The sequence below is a fragment of the Euleptes europaea genome, chromosome 14, assembly GCF_029931775.1.
Source record: "Euleptes europaea isolate rEulEur1 chromosome 14, rEulEur1.hap1, whole genome shotgun sequence".
NCBI classification, from domain to species: Eukaryota; Metazoa; Chordata; class Lepidosauria; order Squamata; family Sphaerodactylidae; genus Euleptes; species Euleptes europaea.
Window position 1 is genome coordinate 25,046,123 of NC_079325.1, and position 22,783 is coordinate 25,068,905.

At 44.2% G+C, this 22,783-nt stretch overlaps 1 protein-coding gene across 1 annotated transcript; it reads left to right on the forward strand.

Annotated features, from left to right (window-relative positions):
* Positions 1–554: 554 nt before the first annotated feature.
* KCTD9 (potassium channel tetramerization domain containing 9) lies at positions 555–22,355 on the forward strand. The gene is made up of 12 exons (XM_056860621.1): positions 555–662; positions 8,990–9,111; positions 10,122–10,165; positions 10,266–10,362; positions 14,257–14,315; positions 15,417–15,545; positions 18,414–18,481; positions 18,608–18,703; positions 19,461–19,610; positions 20,514–20,619; positions 21,390–21,523; positions 22,209–22,355. Exons 1-12 carry the CDS (start codon positions 615–617, stop codon positions 22,323–22,325), a joined length of 1,170 nt encoding a protein of 389 aa, XP_056716599.1. The 5' UTR covers positions 555–614; the 3' UTR covers positions 22,326–22,355.
* Positions 22,356–22,783: the final 428 nt, after the last annotated feature.

Below are 22,783 nucleotides of genomic sequence, written 5' to 3' on the forward strand. Positions count from 1 at the left end.
GGACCACGGGCCACAATCGCATATCCCTCCGCCGCCGCTTTCAGCCGCCTTTCCCCGCGACACGATTTCCCCTCTCTTCATTCCCGACGATCAATCCCACTTCACCGTCAGGTAAAACAACTTCGACCGGGCCCCGCTTACACGCTTCCCCACGCGAAGCCTATATACGGACTAGAGCGATCTCCAATAACGAGTTCCGGCATAGCGGACGAATAATATTTGCGCATCGGTTCGACAACGGTTAGAAAAAAACCGCGTGACCCTCTGTCGGCCAATCAGGACCCAATATTAACCTTTCGCCATGTAAAAGAAAGGCGGGGCAACCGTCGCCGCCCTGTGCGAGCGTCGTTTTCCGCAAGCGCGTCTTCATAGGCTCCAGCCTATCGAGCCACGCCCCCTTCTCGCTCTAAGTAGCAAACGCTCCCGGTTAAATCGGTCCCAAGACGGAGAAGGTCCGCCCAGGACCTCTCCTTGGGTTCCTATTGGATGAAAGCAAGAGGCATGTCAGTCCGGGATTGGTCGGTGGGCGTGTTGATCAAAAAGCTCCGGCTTCCGTGTTTGTAGCCAGGCTGGCAAGAAGTCTCAAGAGCGTCAATAACTTTGAGGAGGGAGGCATGAGGAGAGTCACCCTCTTTGTTAATGGCAGCCCCAGGAATGGGAAGGTGAGTGCGTGGGAATTGGGTCGGGTTGAAGCTTCAGAGCTTTCAGTCTCCTCCTCAAGCTGGGTGAGAGCTTTTGGGTGGCTCGTTATGCTCCTGTAGGTAGTTGTCTCTCTTTTCTCCCCAGATCCCATCCGTGCTTCCAAGGCTTTTAGAATGGTATACATGGTTGGCTGGTCCTACATTTTGGCCTCGCGACAGCCCTGTGAAGTAGGCTAGTCTGAGAAAGGGGGAACTCGGTCAACGCAGTGCATTTACCTTGCATTCATGGCTCATGATCAATGCTGATTTCTCCACACCCATCTCTCCCATGGACATCACAGACTCTTCTGCATGCCACACCTCATCCCATCACGCCTGCTATTCACATTTACATACTAATGCTTGTCTGAATTCACTCTCCTCTACTTAAAGACAGATGGATTCACATTCTAGCTGTATTGGAAGAAGTGAGCTGTGGCTCACGAAAAGCTCATGCCCTGCCAGAAAATATTTTTAGAAAAGAGCAAGAGTCCAGTAACACCTTAAAGACTAACAAAAATAATTTCTGGCAGGGTATGAGCTTTTGTGAGCAATGCATTTACCTGGGCTGAATAAAGACCTTGCATTCATGGCTCATTACCAATGCTGGTTTCTCCACACCCATCTCTCCCCTGGACATCACAGACTCTTCTGCATGCCACACCTAATCCCATCACGCTTGCTATTCACATTTACATACTGTTAACATTTACATACTAACACTTGTCTGAATTCACTCTCCTCTACTTAAAGACAGATGGATTCACATTCTAGCTGTATCTGAAGAAGTGAGCTGTGGCTCACGAAAGGTCATACCCTATACCAGAAAATATTTTTGTTAGTCTTTAAGGTGCTACTGGACTCTTGCCCTTTTCTACAACGGTCACCCAGTTTGCTTCGGTGCTGAGGGAGCATTTGAACCCGACTCTTTTAGTCCATGCTTCTGACCACTGCCTGCTTTTTAGTATTTCAGGGTTACAAGCTGAAGGCTGTTAAGGGAGTGGAGCGATCTGGAAGTCCCTGTACACACACACACACCCAGTTCTCTCCTTCAAGCATTCCATGATGCTCTTGGGGGTTTTAGACTGATTTTTGCCTCCACCGCTCCCTTTGGCTGATTCTCAACATGTTTCCTGGAGCATATTCAGCCCTTGCCAAGATTTTGGGGAGGGGGATTTATTTACAAAGTCTGTGTTGTTGTTTTTTCTAGGTACATGTGGAGCTCCCTAAGTGTGTAGGGATTCCCTCCCATATCTTTGGGTGTCCCAGTTCTGCTTCGTTTTTCTTAAACTGGCCAGTCAGTTGATACAGCAATTGTTGCAGTTTTCAGAGATGTTGCAATGGCCATTTGTTTAAGCCAGAGCTGGGGTAGTTTTTCATATACCCACTCAGCTGTAGAGCTCAGTGGATGACCTGTGGCCAAGCATTCTCTCTCAGCCTAACCTACCTTGCAGGGTTGTTGAGATGATAAATTGGGGGGGGGGGGACTACGCATAGCACCCTGAGTTTCTTGGAGGAAAGGGTGGAATAAGAAAAATAATAGCCAAATGTCTCGGGATGCCAAAGTTTGTGTGTGAGAGAGCGAATGGGCAGGGGGTGAGTGTGTGGTGCTCAAAAGCACTACAACGGAGTGCTGGCTGAGATGTGAACTAGGAAGTCTGCAGGTCAGTTTATGCCTCTTCTATGGGCTTGCTGGGTGTTCTTAAGAAAAGGCAGGCTAAGAAACAAGGCCCCTTGCAAAATGGTGATAATAGTACTAGCCTACTTTGCAAGCTTACCATAAGGTTGATGGATTGCTAAACTACTGAAAAAGTAGTAGTAGTAGTAAAATAAATGGGGGGATATGTAACAAGTTCTAAACCTGAGAGAGGGCCTTCTTGGTCATGACACCAAAATTATGGCACTCCCACCCCAGGGATATTTGTTTGTCCCCTTATATTGCTGTCATTCCCCCAATGGGTGAAAACTTTTTTTTTCTTTCACCTGTTTTATGTATGTATTTTAGCTCTTGTTTTAATCGGTGTCACTGCCTTGGTGGCCATGACTGGGGAGGAAGGTGGGATATAAATGTAAGTAAATAAATGAAACAAGCTGAGTTTTCCCACAGTAATGACAATCTTATGGGCTCCTGTATCACACCTAGCATGATGGGAAAAGCTCACTTGTGTCCTTCATCAGGGGAGTCTTCATTTAGACAAATTCATGCTGGACAGCCAAATGGAACCTGCCTACAAAGAAAGAATGCACTTCTAAGAACCAGATGCTGTAAACCAACAGCAGAGGAAGGAAGTTGCCTTCCTACCCCTAGCTGGCCACTGTTGGAATAGGATACTGAATTCTGTGGCCCTTTGGTTTGATGCTATAAGGCAGTTTAATTCTGGTCAAAGAATCCAGGGAGATGGAAGATGTATGTGTCATAAATTTTAGGTGTATGGTGAGGGAGTGTTACCACACTCCACAAACAGGTGAACGTAGGTGTTGGGTGTCTCAGTTGCAGTTCAGATGAGATCCAAGATCAAACTCCAATTACTGGCTCTAAAGCCAGGCTAGTTATACTGGTGTTGGCCTATAGCATAAAATGGGTTCTTTTCTGGGAAACAAAAGATTATGACAGAGGATAAAAGAATACTCAAGTATTGGGCAACTAATCAGGAGAAAACTATAGAACTGACTAAACCACACCAGGGAAGTGGGGAAGTACAACAGGAAGGGAAGTTTTTGATTGAATTATAATTCAGGATTGCAAAAGTGGAGATATGAAGCTGAGTCCTATATTCAGCAGGAACTTTGGGGACAATGGGAAGAGATGAATGGGAGATTCCAGACTGTCACGGGGCACTTGAATCATGTTAACGGTCAGTGATTGCATATCATGTAAAAACAAAATACAGGAAGAGGCATCTTTGTGTTCTAGCCTGGTGAGGCTTAATTGCTGTTCTGTTGGCACTTCCTGACTTCTCCCTAAATGGTTTCCTTGGAGGCATTTGCTGGGGTCATTGTCCCAGGATCCTCTGCTGTGTTCACCGCTGCACAGTTCTCTGTGAGACACAAAACATGGCAGTTGCTCCCCATGTTCAGTGTGGGGCTCATGGGACTTGCTCAGAGTGTTACACTTGCAGTACCTACATTCAGGCTGGGAGGGAGAGGGTGCAGATTAAAGGGGGGGCTGGCAACAGGAGCCTTAATTTGAAGGGTCTTTCTTTTCAGGGGCAGCCCGTGGCTCAGTAGTGCATGTGCTATGCATGCAGAAAGTCCCAGGTTTGATCCTTTGTATCTCCAGTTAAAAAAAACAACCTTGAGTGTCAAGGCTAGGAAAGAGTCCCTTGCTTGAAACCTTGGAGAAGCTTTGCTTTTCGGAGGAGGCCAGACCAGTGCTCTGATGGTATGAGACAGGTGTGTGTGTGCACAGTTGCCCTTTCAATGATGCTTGGAAGCATAATGGAAGGAGTCATGACTTGGTGCTGTGAATCCTTGATTCTCTCTCACCTCAGTGCAGGTACAAAGTCACCTTCACTTTTTAAAAATGCAACCCCTGCAGTGTTCTGTCTTTGACACAGTGGCTGACGTAAATTAATGACTGCAGCATGCTTATGGGTCTATTTTGAGCCTCACAGACTTCCCCAAGCTCAGTTCTTCAAAGATACATAGCTGTGCATGGTTAGATACTAATGTGGATTTTTGTGAGATTGAGTCTCATTTCTTGCTAATGACGCTGAATTCAACTCTTTACCTATTTAACGCAGTGTTTATCCCACCTGCCCCAGTATGTGGCTTATGATAAAACATAATTTTGGAATCAAACTATACTAAAAGTAGCATAAACTTGAGAGTGATCAATCACAAACCCAGAGGAGTTCTAGAGGCCCCAAAATCTCCTAGTTAGTGTAGCAATCCAGAGGAGATCCCAGATTCAAATCGCAGCCCATGAATTCAGTAGATAAAATGTTACGTCTCACACTTAACTTCCTCATCTGGAATATAGTGGTGATAATGTTGGTGTGTTTCTTTTTTATATATATATATATTTTCCAAAATATTATACTGTAAGGAAATACTTTTCAACAACATATACATTTTATGAATAGGTAGCGTAAGGAAAAATTTAACAATATTGTCGAAAAGCTCTTTCATCATTAAGAAAATATAATGTAATAAAAAGACTTCCCCTTCATCTTCCTTCGTCTTGCTATAAATTTATACACTCTTTTGTATTTAAAATTCTAATCCTACTAAGATATTCCAAACTGTATTTTCAATTCTATTTTCTATCACTATAATAGATATAACAGTTACATATTATCTTTTAACTTAAAATAATTTTTGAAAATAACCTTTCTACTATTATCATTAAAGTAAAGGGATTAGATCAATAATAACTAAAATTTGTTGGTTATTATTAAATTCCATAGTAAGCTCTCAGAGTCTCTTTTTCACCCATAGGTTGTACGATGTCTTTTGGATTTGTTCTTGCCATGGATTTTAGTTTTTCCACCACTTCTAGAGTTTCTTATATCTGTTCCTTTTTGTCCAAATTTCAAAGATGGAGCTTCTTTCCCTTCTTCTTGTTCTTGCTTCTGCTCTGGAATAATATTGATTAGATCTTGTTCATAACATTTCAGAAATTTTTCAGTGTCTTCCAGTGAAATGATGGTAATTCTGACCCCTTTGTAGGTAAGAATAAGTCCCTGTGGAAATATCCACGAAAATCATATTCCATTCCTCTTCAGTATCTGTCTTCAGGAACATAGTTCACCTTTTCTCTTTACAAAAAAAAAAAATTCAGTTTTGGAGGGGTTCTCTGAAGGTTCAACAGCCATTAAAAGCACCAGATGGTTCATCTTTCAGAATTTTTCTAAACAGTACAGGTTCCCTGTTGTGTATTTTTGTATTGCTGGTATTCCAGAAGTGGTTTCATTGTCAGTTCAACAATGCCAGGAGATACCGGGAATGGAACAGTTGAGTCATGCAGACAGGAACATTGTTATTTCAAACAGCTGTCTGTGGAACTGGTAGCTATGACTAAATAAGACTTTCGAACTGGAAAGTTGTCTAATCTTGGGAAAGCTCCCCCCCCCCTTCTCCATGGAGGCTGATGCTGAGGGAATACCAAGGAAGCAATATATTGGGCCTAAGCAACTGATGCTATGTTTAGGGACTCCTTTCTTCATGTTTCTTCTCTGAGATCCACCAAGGCCTGAATGGATGACATCTTTGCACTATTGAAAGCAAGGGCTTGAAAGAGAAGCTTTCCCTGTGCTCCAGATTTTTGGGTCTCCAATTGTAGGCTCAAAATCCATTCCTGAGCATCTTCTGGAAGCTTAAGGCTGGCCTTGGGGACTGGTGATTTTCAGCAAAGGGTGGAGAAAAGTCAGAAGAAGCCTATCACAGGTCCCCAGCCTGTCCTTTTTATGTAATACTAAAGTGGCTGGCCACCATTATGCCAAAAGCAGCAAATCCCGCTCCCCCACATAGGTAAGAGAGGGTTTCCAAATACAGTACTAGAAGAGTTTCCCAGGTATGCAGGAAAATATTACTAACCAACGAGTGGAGAAAAAATGAGCAGAGTTACAAGGACTGAATATGGTCTTGGAGTCAGCTGAGAGTTGGCTAAAGGGGAATGATGGAGGGAGGATAAATTACCTTGCGTAAACCCCTGAGAACTTAGAGAAACCTGAAGGAGACACTATTGGAGGATAGGGAGTTCTGTTTCAAAATTGCCCCTCCCCTGAGATTTCTTCTCAGCTCCTGGCTTGGTTCCTTCCAACAGCAAAATTCACAGTGCCAGTCACAAAGGCATGTGGAAGATAAGGCAACATCAGGGTCTTTACCTAGTTGGGAGACTCCTCTGGTATGCAGAAAATGATTGCTTTCTAAATTAAAAGGCGGGGGAACCTCCCCCAAAATGACTTAATGAGATCGTTTCATGCTTATAGCCCTGGACCACTTGTGAATATTTAAGAGTCCACTAAAGAAAAACAGAAAATGGAAGATGGGGGACTTGGTCTGTTCAATCCACTAAGAGCTTATAGTATCCTAGGGAGAGCAACTTGTGCTGCGAGAAGACTTATGCCATTGTTAATCCCCCCTTGTGATTCCTCACAGCCCAGTTTATAAGCTTTTATATTTTGCTATTCGACATGATTTACACAATATTTTTACTAAGTTTATGAAAACGGTAGAAAACGGTAGACTGATGCTTGGTTTAGCAGATGCTCTTCCCATTTCTGTTTCTCCTCACATTAACTAGAATTGGCAGGGTTGTGATTAGGAGCGCGTTCAGAAATCATAAATAATACTCGTATTAGTTTGTATAAGTTGGGGGGGAGCAGCAATGTGAGAGTTAGTGAATGTGTGTATTTTCTAAGCATAGAACATGCACCTGTAGGGCCACCTGTCTTTTGTGAAAGTGCCGGCTCAGAGAATCTCTGCCTGCACTGAACCCATGTTTTAACTGGGGGGAAACCTTGATTAAAAGCAGAACCTGCAGAGTGGCTCTCTTTTAATGAGCTATAATTTGAATGGGTGCCAGGGTGTCTGGCTCTTTTTCGATTGGTGTCTGCTGCTGTGATTGGAAAGAACCCCAAACCCACTGGTAACTAGAATTGGCAGGGCTGTGATTGGAAAGAGCCCCAAATCCGCATTCATATATTGCAGCACGGTTTGAAGATGCTAATATACGGATCACTAGTGTTAACTTCTACTGTTCATATATAGTAAAACTACAGATAAAGGTCCAAAGACCAGGAAGATTCAATAATTGCAGAGGAGTTGTGCCAACAAATAGACTGGAAACTGCCTGAAGGCCCACTATCAGGACAAACTATCACAAAAGATAGAGAATGGCGGCTGGATCCATTGGTTCCTTCTGAATGACCATTAGGACACATTGAATAAGGGTGGTTGGTTAGCTACTTTGGGGACTGTCCCCAAATGGCAAGCCAAAATGCCCTTTTCTCAGAATGATCCCATGGCAACAAAATAATTTTAGGAGGACACCATTGTACAATAATGGGCCAATTGGTGTGAGACCATTTAAGATGTCTGTATTCAGTGCCATACTCCACAAAATGTTTTGCTATCGTGGAATCGTCTTGATCAATGGGCTGTTTTGAAAGGAGCTGTGCCAACAGCCAGCAGTGAAACCCTTAATAAATTATATTAAAAAGGTAAAGGTCCCCTGTGCAAGCACTGGGCCATTCCTGACCCATGGGGTGACGTCACATCCCGACGTTTACTAGGCAGACGGGGTGGTTTGCCAGTGCTTTCCCCAGTCGTCTTCCCTTTACCCCCAGCAAGCTGGGTACTCCTTTTACCGACCTCGGAAGGATGGAAGGCCGAGTCGACCTCGAGCCAGCTACCTGAAACCTACTTCCGTCGGGATCAAACTCAGGTCGTGAGCAGAGCTTGGACTGCAGTACTGCAGCATACCACTCTGCGCCACGGGGCTCTTAATAAATTATATTACAGTTGTAGAATGTTCCCGTTTGGGGTCGGGGGAATGTTTGCTGTGGGATGTGTTTAGCCACTTACGCTTATGTGTTCATTTTATGCTGATGTTTGTGCTTAGAAAAGTTGCGCCTTCCCCCTCCCCTTTTATGCCATTTGTGGTGAACTTTTTTCTTCATCATGTGCTTGTGTTGCCACTGACATGTGAGTAAACACAAACACACTGGAACTTGTTACATCATCATTTTATGATTTGTAAATCCATCTCTAAAATAGATTATGCTCTGTGGTTTGGTAGTTTTCTTTTTCTTAAATAGCACTAGACTCTGAGCATTCCTTCTAAGCTCTGATCCAAATATCTCAGTCAAACTATATCGTAGGGCAGGGTTTTTCAGCCGAAGTTATGTGAAACCCCTAGGTTCTGCCAGCATTCCTTAGGGCTTCCATGAAATTTTACAACTTCAGCTTCACTTCTTCATTTTGTCTTTGAATTCTGTAATTGTTAAAATACTTTATTCTTTGCTTTCTGTGCAAGGAGAAGGACGGCGTTCTGCAGGTTACTGCAACATTTTTATGTATTTTCCTTAACGAAAAGAGTTAAAATCCACTGTCTAAGGGAGAGGACCCAATGTACTGTTAGAAGATACATAAGGTAGCAACCTTGGTGAAGCTCAGGAGATCTGAGTCTGGTCAAGACCTGGATGGGAGACCCTCTGGAGCCCTACGTAGACCACCCTGAGCTCCACGTCGAAAGAAAAGCATTTTCTTGGGGCTTATAAAATGTTGTAAAGAAGTTAGGGAATGAGTATCCCAGAAGATTTAAGCATGCTTGGGGAGGTAAAACACTCGTCTTTTCTTTATAGGTTGTTGCTGTTTATGGAACACTATCCGATTTGCTCTCTGTGGCTAGCAGTAAGCTTGGAATAAAAGCAACCAGTGTGTACAATGGGAAAGGGGGCCTTATTGATGACATTGCTTTGATCAGGTAAGATCAGCCCAAACTGAGCATTTGCGAATTAATGTGGTGGTGTATGGGCTAAAGGGATCATTGAGCAATTCGTAACAAGGGGTTATGAAGCTGCAGATTATGATAAACTTGCAGTATTGACATATACTATTACACTCCAACATGTTGAGAATGGGTAGCTGCAGACCCAACCGCTTTGGCCATTGTTAGCCTGCAACATGTTTCAATGTTCCCTTGCCCATACCAATTCCCTCTTCTGCTTCCTGGTTCGTGATAACCATGCTTTGCCGCACCATCCACCTCAGGAGAACTTTGGTTCCTAGGAAAAATGTTTTTTTCCAAACTGCTGGTTATCGGACATCATAGTATTGCTATTGTTTGCCACAATGTCCAAAATTAAGTACAGTTACCGTGAAGCAGGAAGCAGATGAAGAAATCAGCGCTCATATTGTGAGAAGAGGGAGGGGATGCACAAGCCAAAGGCACGATCCTGACTGTCAGACCATGACTTAGCTACTGTGAGCTGAACAAGAGCTTCACATAGATTCTACTGCGAATTGATAACAAAATTATTTATATTCCATCGTATGTTGTGAGAGAACCGGTAGTCTAATTTTCCACTGTGTCCATTTCACCAGTAGCTCTTGCTAACAGTTGTTTGTTTATTCCCAAGGTTTTTATTCTGTTTTTCACCAAGAGCAACATTTGGGGTAACCTACAAATTCCACCAAAAACACATGAGGTTGCAGTGAATTTGAAGCAAAACATTATGTTTTCTTGTGAAATGCAAAATTCATCCTGATTTGAGGGTGGGGGGTGACATTTGAAGGTTTAGCTGGAAAAAAAAGTTTTCAAAGTATAGGATTTGGTAAACTGATACTTAACTCTATTGCATGCCCAGATTAGAATTTAAAAAGCTTGGAGTGGAAAACTATGAGCTATTCTCTAAAATAGTTCTGGAACTTGTATTTGTTTGTGAAAAAAGTTTACTCTCTGTCTTTCTGTTTACCCACTCCCCAATCCTCCAGGGATGATGATGTTCTGTTTGTATGTGAAGGGGAACCATTTATTGGTAAGTATACAGTTTTGCCCAGTTGCTTTTTGCCTTTAGAAATGAGCAGTCAGAAGTTTGAAATGCTCTAAAAATGTTCGTGCGCATTCCATGCCTGTAGATCCCCAGACAGATGTAAACCCTTCTGAAGCATTAACTGGATCTCATTCAGACTGGCTAACACTTAATGTTGGAGGACGCTGCTTCACAACGACTCGGTAGGAACCTACTGCCTTGTCCATACGTGTTTACCCTTTTGTTGAATTCAAGCCACTAATTTTACAAAACTCCCTGTGTGCTGGTATTGTCGCACTCTTATTTGTTAAATGCTTGGGCTCATGTTCTCTTAAAGCAGGGATGGGGAACCTCAGGCCTGGGGGCCATATGCGGCCCCCGAGAACATTTGCGGAGGCGCGGCATAGGGCAGCCCTCCCTGAGGGTGTTCCTGGGGCCACGGCTTGCAGGGGTGCTGCGGCGCCCTTTGGACCTCCTATCCCCGACTGACAGCTGTTGGTCGGCGAGAGGAGGGGGTGGGACTCTTCCCCCAAGGTTTCCCCCTATAGCTGCAGCGTGCAGGAACGCCGGGGCACACTGTAAGCCCCTCTTGCTGCCTGTCGACACTTGAGCAGCAAGTGTCGTGGTACAGGCGAGGAGCGAGGGCTGTAAGCGTAGTCTGGGGAACAGTCCAAGGTCATTCACAGTGAAGGCAGAGTCCGAGATATCAATACAGGCAAGGGAAGTCCAAAGCGTTAGTCAGAGCCAGTCCAAGAACCAGGAATCCAAAGGATAGCAGAGAAACAAGGCAGGTACTCAAGGAGGTTGGTGACAAGTTGCTTGCACAACAGCCAAGCCTAACTGATGGCTTAAATCCCTTCCCCTGCTGCTGTAGCAGCCAGCTGATGCTGATGAGGCTGAGTTCACAGGTGGTGCTTCAGCCCTGCTCTTCCTCATCACTGCTACTGGGGAGGTTCCTCTGTAAAGCCTTCAGCCTAGCACTTTGCCGTCTCTGCTGCATTGCCAGACGGACCTGTTTTCTTCTCTGCTCCAGTGGCCCTGGCGAGGCCTCTGGAGACACTGCATGTTGCAAGATGTCAGGTCCAACTGGAGTCCTTGAGCTGGCTGGCTGCAGACATGGTGAGTCATCTCCTTGGCTGATCCTCCACTCCGGCAGGCTGTAGGCCCTGTGGTTGTTCCTGTGGGACTTCTGCCTGAGGATGTCCCTCTTCGTCAGAGGAAGTCTCTGCAGGCTGACTCATGACAGCAAAGGGGGGGGGGGAAGAGGCCTGCGGCTCCCGGCAGCAGAGCATGTGCGCAGGAGCCATTCGGGCTTCAGGGGGCCTTTTGTGGACTCTGGGGTGGGGAGGGCATGGACCCTGGGGCCAGGTCGCGTGGGGCCGGCGGGTGTGTGTGTGCGTGGGGGGGGGAAGGCTTTTCTCTCTCCCTCTCTTTCTGTCTCTTTCTTTGTCTGTCTCCCTCCGTCTTTTCTTTCTCCCCCTCTTTCCATTTCTTTCTCCCTCTCTCCCTTTTCCTCTTTCTCTGTTTTCCTTCCTTCCTCCCTTGTCAATCGACCGCGGCCTGTGCCTCCCTGGCGCCTTGTTTGCTCGGGCCCACTGCTGGCTGCCCTCCCGCCTGAGAGGGAGGGAGGACCGGGGAGCCCTTCAGGCCTTCTCTGCATGGCCTCCCCTGGTGGTGGCCGGAGACCTGGCAACCCTAGCCTCTCTCCCCCCACCCCGGAGATCTACACCTGGTATGGCCCCCGAATGATGTTATAAATGTGCAAATGGCCCTTGGCAGGAAAAAGGTTCCCCACCCCTGTCTTAAAGGGATGGCCGTATTTTCACACCAGCACAGCAGGATATAATAGATGTCCCTTTATTCTTAATATGTTGATCTGGCAACCCAGAATGCTTCATGAACCAGAAGTTCCAGGAACTCTTCCACATACAAACCTTTTCCATTCGTTCCAGTGGCAGTAATGACTGTATACATTAGGTACCAAACAATGTTTCTTCAGCATCTGAGACTGCATACTTGCAGCCAAACTAGGTGGTACACAGAGTTCAGTCCCGCTTTTGTCAATGTGTGTGAGTGTTCGTATGTAACAAAAAACCGCCTCTGCAGGTTGCCTGGATGAGTGGAGAAAGGGTGCTTAAGTGAGAGTGGGAGGCTGCTTAATCTGTCCCCTCTGGTCACTTTTTTTCATACAGTTGCCTGGAGGGAAGGAGTTCATCCCTGCCTGCCCTTCCCCCAGACCAACAGCCTTCAGACGCTGCTTTTGATTTTTATTTAAAGCTGAAAATAGTGGAAAGTAAAATGAAACTCTGAGCAATGTCTGCTTGGCTAAGCGACATTCCATATTGGGCTTACAAGAAAAAATGTTTCCAACATATCTGTATCCATTAAACTTACGAGCTTTAGCCAAGCGTGATGGAAATGCACGTCTCACATAGGCTACCGCAAATCCAGAAGCAATTAAAATGTTTGGTCAGTTGATCAGACCCAAGAGATGTGGTTGGTCAGGTAGTTGTATTTTTTAAAGCATTAAATTCATTAGCATAGTAAAAAAGATACTTAATGAGTTTAATATTAATGCTAGTTATACAAACAAATTAGATCGCACTTATGGTGGAAGTGATAAAGTTAACTTTTTATATAAAGGTGTTTCCATAGATGTGACCAAATCAAAAAAAGGAAAAAAGGTGACAGCTTTATTGTCCTTTGAAGCCCCTCATTTAGCTATACAAGCTTCATCAGGGGGATCAGAGTTCCTTTGTGCTGACTCATTCCACAGCAATTGAGTGCTATTATAGTACTCAATTGCTGTGGAAAGAGTCAGCACAAAGGAATTCTGATTCCCCCTTGAAGCTTGTACAGTGAAATGCATATAGGGGCTTTACGGGACAATAAATCTGTCACTTGGCATCTTTTTTTTTCATTTTTTTTTTTTTTTTTTTTTTGCTTTGCTGGCGCTTGGCAAGGTATAGCCCTATTTTTCTTTTATCCATAGATGTGAACGTTTTGACCATAGGTGTGATAGGTTTGCGTAGATGCGAACCAGGTCTGACCAGTTCTTCTCTTTGACTTTTTCCTGAATTCTCAGGTCATCCTACATTCTTAAATAAAACATTTAAAAAGAAAGAAACCAAAGTATGTCAACTTCTAAAGGCAGTTATGCTCAGTAGGCTGCAGGCCATTTCTTCTGGTTGAATATGCTTCCATGATAGCAGGTCACCAGCAGGATAAATATTTATTTATTCATCAATAGGCAGTCAGTTGACTATATTTGGCTGGCCAGGTGACAGACCTTGTTTATTTATTTACTTCATTTGTACCCCACCTTCCTCCCCAGTGGGGACCCAAAGCAGCTTGCATCGCTCTCTGGTCCTCCATTTTATCCTTGCAACAACCCAGTGAGGTAGGTTAGGTTGAGTGTGTGTGCCTGGCCCAAGGTCACCCAGCAAGCTTGAATGGCAGTTGGGAATCTGAACAAGGGTCTCCCAGTTTCACATCTGACATTCTAACCACCACACCATGCTAGCTGCCATAGCAACATAGAGTTGGAAGGGAGCTCCAGGGTTATCTAGTCCAGCCCTCTGCACAATGCAGGAAATTCACAACTACCTCCCCCCCACACCCCCAGTGACCCCATCTCCATGCCCAGAAGATGTCCCTGCCCCCCGCCCCAGAAAACCCTCCAGGATCCTTGGCCAATCTGGCCTGGCGGAAAATTGCTTCCTGACCTCAAAGGCTGTCAATCAATCCCTAATCAACACAGACTGAAGAACAGCATTAGAGCAGACACGAGCAGAGTTCCAGTGAAGTTTTCAATGCAATGAACACATGTCAGTATCAAGATTCCAAGCAGTCATGCCTTCCTTCTGCAGCACAAGCATACAATTCCAGGCATTCCCCCACCATACCTCTCATGCCACCTCTTTGAAATGTTTTTGGGTTTTGTTTTTTTTAAATAATTGGCCTGCTTGCAATGTAAATTCTAAATAAACGCATAATGCTCATAGAAGCAAACCAGTAATGTTGTGCCCAACCCAAGCAGTCATCAAAAGAGAACGGTCTTTCACTTGCTCATTAATGCTCATGCTCTTCTTCCCTAGGAGCACTTTAGTGAGCAAAGAACCTGATAGTATGCTGGCTCGCATGTTTAAAGACAAAGGTCAGTGTGGATTTCGACGCTTCTGTCCTTTTTTATGCGCTTATGATGGAATCTTCTCTCAGAAGCTAGGAAAGGCATCTGTGGTATATATGGTATCATTGGTTCCCCATTCCCACAAGCAGGTCCTCCACAGTTGTAGCACATGGGAGAGGTGCTATTAGCAAATTCTGGTGGGAGCATCTGTGCTTCCAGTTTTGAAGAACAAGATTCTGTCCCTCATAGTTGCAGAATAATGTTGCTGCTGCTTCTCTAGAATCTCTTAGACCAGGTTATTTTTTCTTTTCAGCCTGCCCATTCTCCAAGGAGCTTGGAATGGTGTACACCATGTGTCCCTGCCTCCGGTTTTATCCTGATAACCCTGCAAGCCTAGTCTGCTTCCTGGCCTCTCGCCCTTGAGCATATACTGATTTATTTTCTTCTGGATATAACACTACATTTCTAAGTTTAAACAACAAATGGTATGGGTGGGTTTGGGGGGTTGATTCTAACTGTAATAGACTTCTTGGTAAGATTGCAAGATTCGGTATGGAGTAGAACTCAAGTGTCTTTAATGTTGCTTAGCAAGGAAGGAGCTAGTTTAGCTGTCTTTTGTTCCCTTTGTAAAACTGCGTAAGAATCCTGCCCAGGATTAAATTTGCCAAATCTGAATTCTGCTGGCTATTGCTGATTCTAAGGTGTAAACATTTTGTCTCATTGGTCTTTGGACCATCTCTGTAAGGAATGGGGACATTTCCATTTTACTGAAAGGAAACTGAGATAGTTGTTCTGAGCCATGAGGCTAAACCAGAATTTGAACCCAAGTCTCCTTGATGGAAGGCCAGTGTTGCATCAACTATTTCCTTGATTTTCTGCTAAACAGACGGAATGTTCCTAAATAGTCTTACAGTTCACTTTTCCAGTGGCTTGCTTTTACTTTGTGATATTTTGCATCACATAGTGCTATATGTCTTGAGTTCAGTACCTTAATGGGCAGTTTAAACAGACTTCAATTGGAAGAGGGAGCTGGTCTCAAATAACTTGGCTTTTAGCAACAGAAGTCTGATTTATGAAAGAAAATTGTTAATGGATTGAATTTTTCTGTGACATTTCTCCTGGAAACAGATGCCTGGGGGAATAAAAGAGATCACAGAGGGGCCTTCCTAATTGACCGTAGCCCTGAATACTTCGAGCCAATTTTGAACTATTTGCGTCATGGACAGCTCATTGTGAATGATGGCATCAATTTGCTGGGTATGTATTATTGGGGGGGGGGCTTTTAAAAACTGTTTTATGCTGCAGCCAAGCTCATGTACCCATTGTGAGCTCAACAAAGCTAATGCATGTTGCCTGTGTACGACTAAAGACGCTTTCATACATGCTGAATAATGCATCTTCAATGCACTTTCAGTGCACTTTAATGATAATTTGCATGTGGATTTTACTGTTTCACACAATAAAACCCAGCTGCAAAGTGCATTGAAAGTGCATTATTCAGCATGTGTGAAAGCGCTCTAAGTGTTTCAGGGATTCTAAATGCTCATTTGCTTGGCAGTGTTTGTGACTGAATAAGTGAGAAAAATGTATCTGAATCCGACACCAGTGAATCCTATGTTGAAACTTTCATTGAATTAAAATAACGCTAGTTGTAAGAAGGGGTGGGGGCAAGCCATGGGACCCTTTGATCTCAGCCAGGGCAAAGGAGGTCCCCTGCATTCACAACTTTGGACTCCTGGGTCTAGGGTTGCCAGCTCTGAGTTAGGAAATACCTGGAGATTTTGGGGGTGGAGCCTGAGGAGGGCAAGGTTTGGGGAGGGACTTCAATGTGTAATGGTATAATGCCATAGAGTCCATCTTCCAAAGCGGCCATTTTCTCCAGGTGAATTTACCACTGTCACCTGGAGATCAGTTGTAATCCCAGTAGATCTCCAGCTACCACTTGGAGGTTAGTACAAGATCATGCACAGAAACCAATATTCACAAGGAGTATAACAAAATGCAAAAATGTATTACATGCTAGAAAGCAAAATTTAAATCAGCTATGTACAAACAATAAGATACAATAAATGTAACATATCCAATAGAGAAGTCTCTGACTTGCACCTGTAAAACGAGGATTTGAGAATGTGTCAAATATGGGACTTTCATAATTACATTTGTTGTATCTTATTGTTTGTCCATAGCTAAGCATTGATACACACGGAAGTGTTACTTTGGATACACTTGGAGGTTGGCAACGCTACCTGGACCTGTGTAGTTCCCTCACTGGCTAAAGAGAGCCACCAAACTCCCACCTCATCTTTAGCCTCCTAGAGTTTCCCAGCTTTCCCGGCCTCCTTTGCCTGGCTCATGTGTAGGTTTTCACTCCTGAATAGCTTATCTACAAGGAAGCTTCCTTCCTGCTTTACAGCTGTGCCGCCCTTCTCCACTCGGGTGTCTTTCCAGTCCTCTTCTTATCCCTGAGGGATCCGACAAAATGGCGCCGGTGGGGGGGGGGCTTGTTTTGGATACCCATGCCAATATTTTACCTCAGATGCATTCATGGCTGTCCAGTTTAATGGGCAGGAATGATTTCTTAGTAGGGCCCTTATTAGGGCAGAGAGTGTAATGCTAATTGAGGAGACTCGCATCCTGTACTATAATTTTTATTCAATTCTTCACATCCCTTGTGGGAAAGAATGCCATTTTGCATTGGAAAAAGACCAATCCAAAAACTAAGGGATTGGTGGGGCCTTTCAGCTGTGAATTAAATCTCCTTTCCTCCATCCTCAATTAGGTTCAATATAAACCATGTGAGACCATTTTTTTAAATTGGAGTGTGCAGGTCATATGGGAACGCTAAAACAAAAACTGGGGACCATTTACTCACCTTCCCAAGTAAAGGTTACGTAGACAGGTATAAAGTGGAAACACGTGGAACTTCTGTAGTTAATGGAACTGCTCAAGATCTTAAATACTATCGTCACCAACAAACGGGGATTATTGTGGCTAGTACAAACCTGGTTTATTGCCAGAATTGTGTGGTTTTTTGTTTGCTTCCCCTTTCCTCTCCCCTGAGGACAGAGCATGACTGGAGACTTCCTGCTTTGGGAAGCCTTCAGTCTGAACTTCAGTTTGCTATAATGCCCAAATGTGCTTTCTGAACTTGCTCTTTCTCCAAGGAGCTCAGGGTGGCATTCATGGTTCTCCCCTGCTCTGTTCTTACCCGCACAACAACTCTGACAGGTAGGCTAGGCTGACAGCGAGTGACTGACCTATCAGTCACTCATGCCTTGGTGGGAGGTTACTAGGAAATAAGCTCCATCTTGTTGAAGCAGCGCATCATAACAAAGTTGGATTCAGATCAAAGGCTTCCAAAAGCAAAAAATCTTCAATTGCACTTTGCACAGGAGAGGAGGGAGAATCTAGAAAGAATGCCTGCATTCAGCTATCCCACTTCTCATATGCATGCAAATTCCACTTGTTCCCAACCTCTCATGTACCTCGTTCCTCCACCTTTCCTTCTAGCACAGAGTATAGTGAAGGAATCCCAGCTCAAAAGTAACTCCAGCTCCTCACAGTGTACAAATACAAGTGTCCAGATTTACCAGAATTGGTTTTCCTTCCCATGGATCAAGATTCTCTGCCAGAGTTTCATCGAGGCTTGGGGAGGGGGGAACTAACCCTGTTTAACTAGTGTACCTTTATTCATATATCACTGGTAACCAGAGTTAGTTCCTAACCCCAGTTCTCCACAGGAGGAATGAAACACATGAGGCCAGCAACAAGCCAGGTTCATCCACACATGGGTTAAGTTATGTCTGAATGTATTCATGATTTTTCCAACACATACACGCAGACAAAACCCATGGTTAATATTTATCAGGGTTTACTACTAAGCGTGTTTTAATTAGCTTCAAATCCTATCTTTGAATTCTGGGTAATGGAAAACCCTGGTTAGTGTTAACCTTGGTTTAAGCTTAAACCACCAGGGTGAGTAAGATCACAGAGTACTTCAGCCTGCTTCTGCTGTTCTGTAGTGTCCTGCCCCTTTGGCAAGATACAGAACATACATGAGAAAGCTTCTCCTTTTCATTGTTCTTACTAAGTGGGAACCTCTTAGTTTCTCTGCTCTTTTGCCAGGAGTCCTGGAGGAAGCCCGATTCTTTGGGATTGACTCGCTAATTGAACATCTAGAAGTGGCTATTAAGGTAATTAATGCTTTCGTATAAGTTTTATTTCCTCACATGATAAAAAAGAATACTTATGCTATTGTTTTTATGCTATTGTGTGTGTGTTTTTGCAGAGTCTGTAAAAATTCTTCCTTTCTTCTACAGAATTCACAGCCAGCAGAAGATCATTCTCCAATCTCCCGGAAGGAATTTGTCAGATTCCTGCTTGCGACCTCGACCAAATCTGAGCTTCGCTGTCAAGTATTAAAATAAAACGGCCTTTAGAACCACCTTTCACATTGCACCTAACAAGATGTTGTTTGGCCCTTTAGATTGTACCAGATCAGACTGAAGTGCCATAGGGTGAGGGCTTCATATTTGAATGCTCCACACAAGAAAAAGCTTCCTGTGTGTTCCTGGCACATACGGGAAAGGGCTATGCTAAACATTCCCAGATTTACTAGTTGGCTGCATGTGGAGTCTTTTTTTTTTTCCAAGTGGAGGAGCATTCAAAAATTACCCCCCAATCCCTCCAGTCTGAGGTGATCCGGTTCAGAATTCTACTACCTTATCCCTCTGTCAAACCTGTAGACTTTCTCTTAAGCGAGTCCTGCAAGACCGGGACTGTATTTCTGACTGCACCTGGTGGATCACATTTGCAGTGCTATGTGTGTGAAACTCTCCACAAATAGAAATGTAGCACTACAAGGAAGAAGCTGGGTTAGACCATCTTTTCGACTAGCAAAGTTTTAAGTCTGGTAGGGAAACAGTTGATTCAGTTCTGGTGAGTGATCATGGTGACTTCTTTGCAATGCATGTGCAGTGGCTCAGCTACCCCACTCCCAATCCATTGTTGACAGGCTTCATCTGCAGTTTGTGGGGTGCCGATTCCTTCCCTATCAGGGTGGTTATGTAAGGATTACCATGCCCTATTTACATGGAACACTTGAGAGTTTTCAAACTGCTGTGCTGATACTATGTTGATTATTTTCCCTTCCCCCCCCCCTTTTTTTTTTAGGGCTTAAATTTCAGCGGAGCAGATCTTTCTCGTTTAGATCTCAGATACATAAACTTCAAGATGGCCAACCTGAGCCGGTGCAACCTAGCACACGCTAACCTGTGCTGTGCTAATCTTGAACGAGCAGACTTGTCTGGATCTGTTCTAGATGTGAGTTATTTTGAGCGATCCTTAGCACTCACTGATGCTTGTATCTTGACTCTGTTGCTTTGGTCTTCATGGAGCGGGGGCGCTGCATGATGCAGTGCTTTTCACACAGAAACTGTTGTGTCAGTCAAAACATCCTTTCTCCCTGACTTGCTAGTTGTCTGAGCACAGGGAATTTGTAGCTGAGGCTCACATGATCAAATGGTGCTTTGTACAGTCCACACATAACTATACCATCTCAGTTAACAAAACTTTTGTGTTTGTATCACTTCTGAGATACACACATACACACAACATGGATATTTAAAGAAGATGGGTATGTGACTTCACTGTTGATTGAAATGGAGCTTTTCAAAGAAATAATTTCCTAGATAAACTGGGGAGAAGGTGAGGGTTAGTTTTGTGTTGTGATGATGACAACCAGGGTTACCCCATATTTATTTATACACTACATTGCTTTTGTCGTAGTTTTAATAAAATTATGTTGAATTGTGAAGAGTTTAAGATTAGGTTTTATGGCAGCAATAATTGAAAATATGGCAATTAAACATAAAGCCCCAAAGGCTGAAAAATAAGTGTGGGTACTAAATGCTGGTGTTGGCTCTGAAAACCAATGAACATGCGTCAAGTAGATGCCTAGACTAACCAGGAAATTCCTGGTGGGCCTCCTGCTTTTGCCTCAAGATAGACAAATGGCATAATCAGAAGTAGGTGTTTGGTAGCCCTTGCAAAAGAGCCACCAGTGAGTGGTATGTCCATGTTTAACTATTTCCCATGTACCCCTGTTGGCTCACCGTTAACTAGAGTCAGGAAGATCTGGAGCGATCACCGAGCACTCACTTCTGGGCCCAGATGATTCACTGCATCCCTTCAAAATCTGATTCTGATTTCCTCTGTTTCCGGCAGTGTGCCAACCTCCAAGGAGTTAAGATGCTTTGTTCTAATGCAGAGGGAGCATCGTTGAAAGGATGCAATTTTGAAGACCCCTCTGGCCTTAAAGCTAACCTAGAAGGTAAGGACCAGATTCCATTTCTTTGTAGATTAGCTCACCATAGCGAGAGGAAAGTTCAGAAACATCTCGGAAGAATGGTTACCTAAAGCCAAAGTAAGGGGTCCTTAACAGTTCACCATTATGCAAGGACATCTGGAAAGTATGAATGCTAAAGACTGGCCTTTTCATAAGCATGTAGGTTCAGTAAAGTTAAGCAATATTGATGGCTCATTTAGCCATGATTACGCATCACTCCTGGCTCATCTGAGCATCTTCTGAATTATGCACTAATGCTAATAAATTTGTCTAGTCAGGGGTTTCACCTGTATTTATGCATCTGTAGGAAAACGGTGTCCAGGTTTGAGTACTGGAGTATGTCTGGGAAATTTTGGGTTCAAATTCTCACTCAGCTGTAAAACTCAGTGAATGAGCTTGGGCCATTTATATTGTTCCAGCCTAATTTTTAAAACGGTGATGATTAAACAGGGGAAGGGAGGACTGCTATGAGCCCATTGGTGGAAAGGCAGCTTTAAAATGTATTTGTCGTTTATAGTCCGCCGAGGTATTGGCCTAGGATGCAAAAGGTGAGGAGCTGTTTGGGTGGGGTGTGTGATAAATCTACAAGTACATAGTGCTGTCTTTCCAAAGAGCTCCAGTTTTGTTTCTGCCTTTGAAGCAGAGACATATTTTTTTAAAGAATCTGTTTTCCTTGGACCCCATGACTTGAGGCAGACAAAAAACAAACAAAATCAGCACCAAAACTTGGGTGTTCAATTCTGTGCCTGCTGTAGGTGCTAACTTGAAAGGCGTTGATATGGAAGGCAGCCAGATGACTGGGATTAACTTGCGCGTTGCAACTTTGAAAAACGCGAAGTTGAAAAACTGCAACCTCAGAGGAGCAACTCTGGCTGGGACAGACTTAGAGGTGAGTCGCAAATCCGCTTACAGTCAGCAGGGGGCTTTAAACAAAAGGCGGAAGAGAATTTATCAAGCTTCTGCTGGCCACTTTTGCAGACTTCAGCTGGCCTTTTCAGCTGCTTCTCTATGCAGTTTATGATACTTTCAGCTGTATTTCTTTTTTGTTGCCTTTGGAAATGCTTCTCCACTGGATGTTTTCAGGTGGGGCTGCTGCAGTGCTTAATCAGCTAGATCAGGGTCCCCACATGCCACTCATGGGTGCCATGTCACCCACCATCACCTTTCTTGATGCCTGCCTAGTGTTTTTAGAAACTGGGTGAGTCTAGGTACCGTGCCTACTGTGCATTTATGTAAAGTGCTTTACCTGTGCAAACAGTGGAGTGATATTCTAAAAGTATTTAGATTGGAGTCCAGTGGCACCTTAGAGACCAGCAAGATTTTCAGGGTACAAGCTTTTGAGAACCAAAGCTCCCTTCATCAGACATGAATACTATTTCTTAAGTATTTATAGTATCCTGCATGGTTTTTTTTGGGGGGGGTGGCGGGTGGGAGGGACTTGCTGATCACTTTTCTTTCCCCAATGCCACCTATTTCTAGTGGACACGCCACCTGGGTATTCTAAGCAGTCAGCAAGGGCATTTATATAGTGGGAGATTGAAGATTAAAACTAACAGCTGCTCTCTGCCATTCAGAACTGTGACCTGTCGGGCTGTGATCTACAGGAAGCCAACCTGCGAGGCTCCAACGTGAAAGGGGCCATCTTCGAAGAGATGCTGACACCTTTGCATATGTCTCAGAGCGTCAGATAAGCTACCAAGCGGTTTGGGAACATTGCTGCAGCGTTTCCTTCCCCCCCCCTCCACCCTTTATCCTTAAAGTAGGAGCGAGTGACCTTTCTTCCATAACTTGAGTTTCTCAGCAGTGCCTCGGGAATCCCCTCTGATCACGTAGCTGTGGGCGTGTCCCTTTCTGTAGGTACAGAAGCTGCCGCAGCCTCCTTGAATGGAACTGTGAAAGCAAATCGGCTTCCGAAGCAGTGCTGCGGCTGTTTGCTTGGTGTGCGTCGGCAGCTCTGCCTCTCCTCACTCTTGAATGCATCTTGGAATGTTTTTAATTTATAAGCACGATATATGCAATTTATATTTATTAAACCTGTATTTGCAGTATGGACCTCTTGAGATGGGTAAGCCCCTATACAGGACACTTACATTACTGTTTTGTTCATTTTGGCCTGTTAAAGGACAGGGGTGTGTTTGTGGGGTGAGGA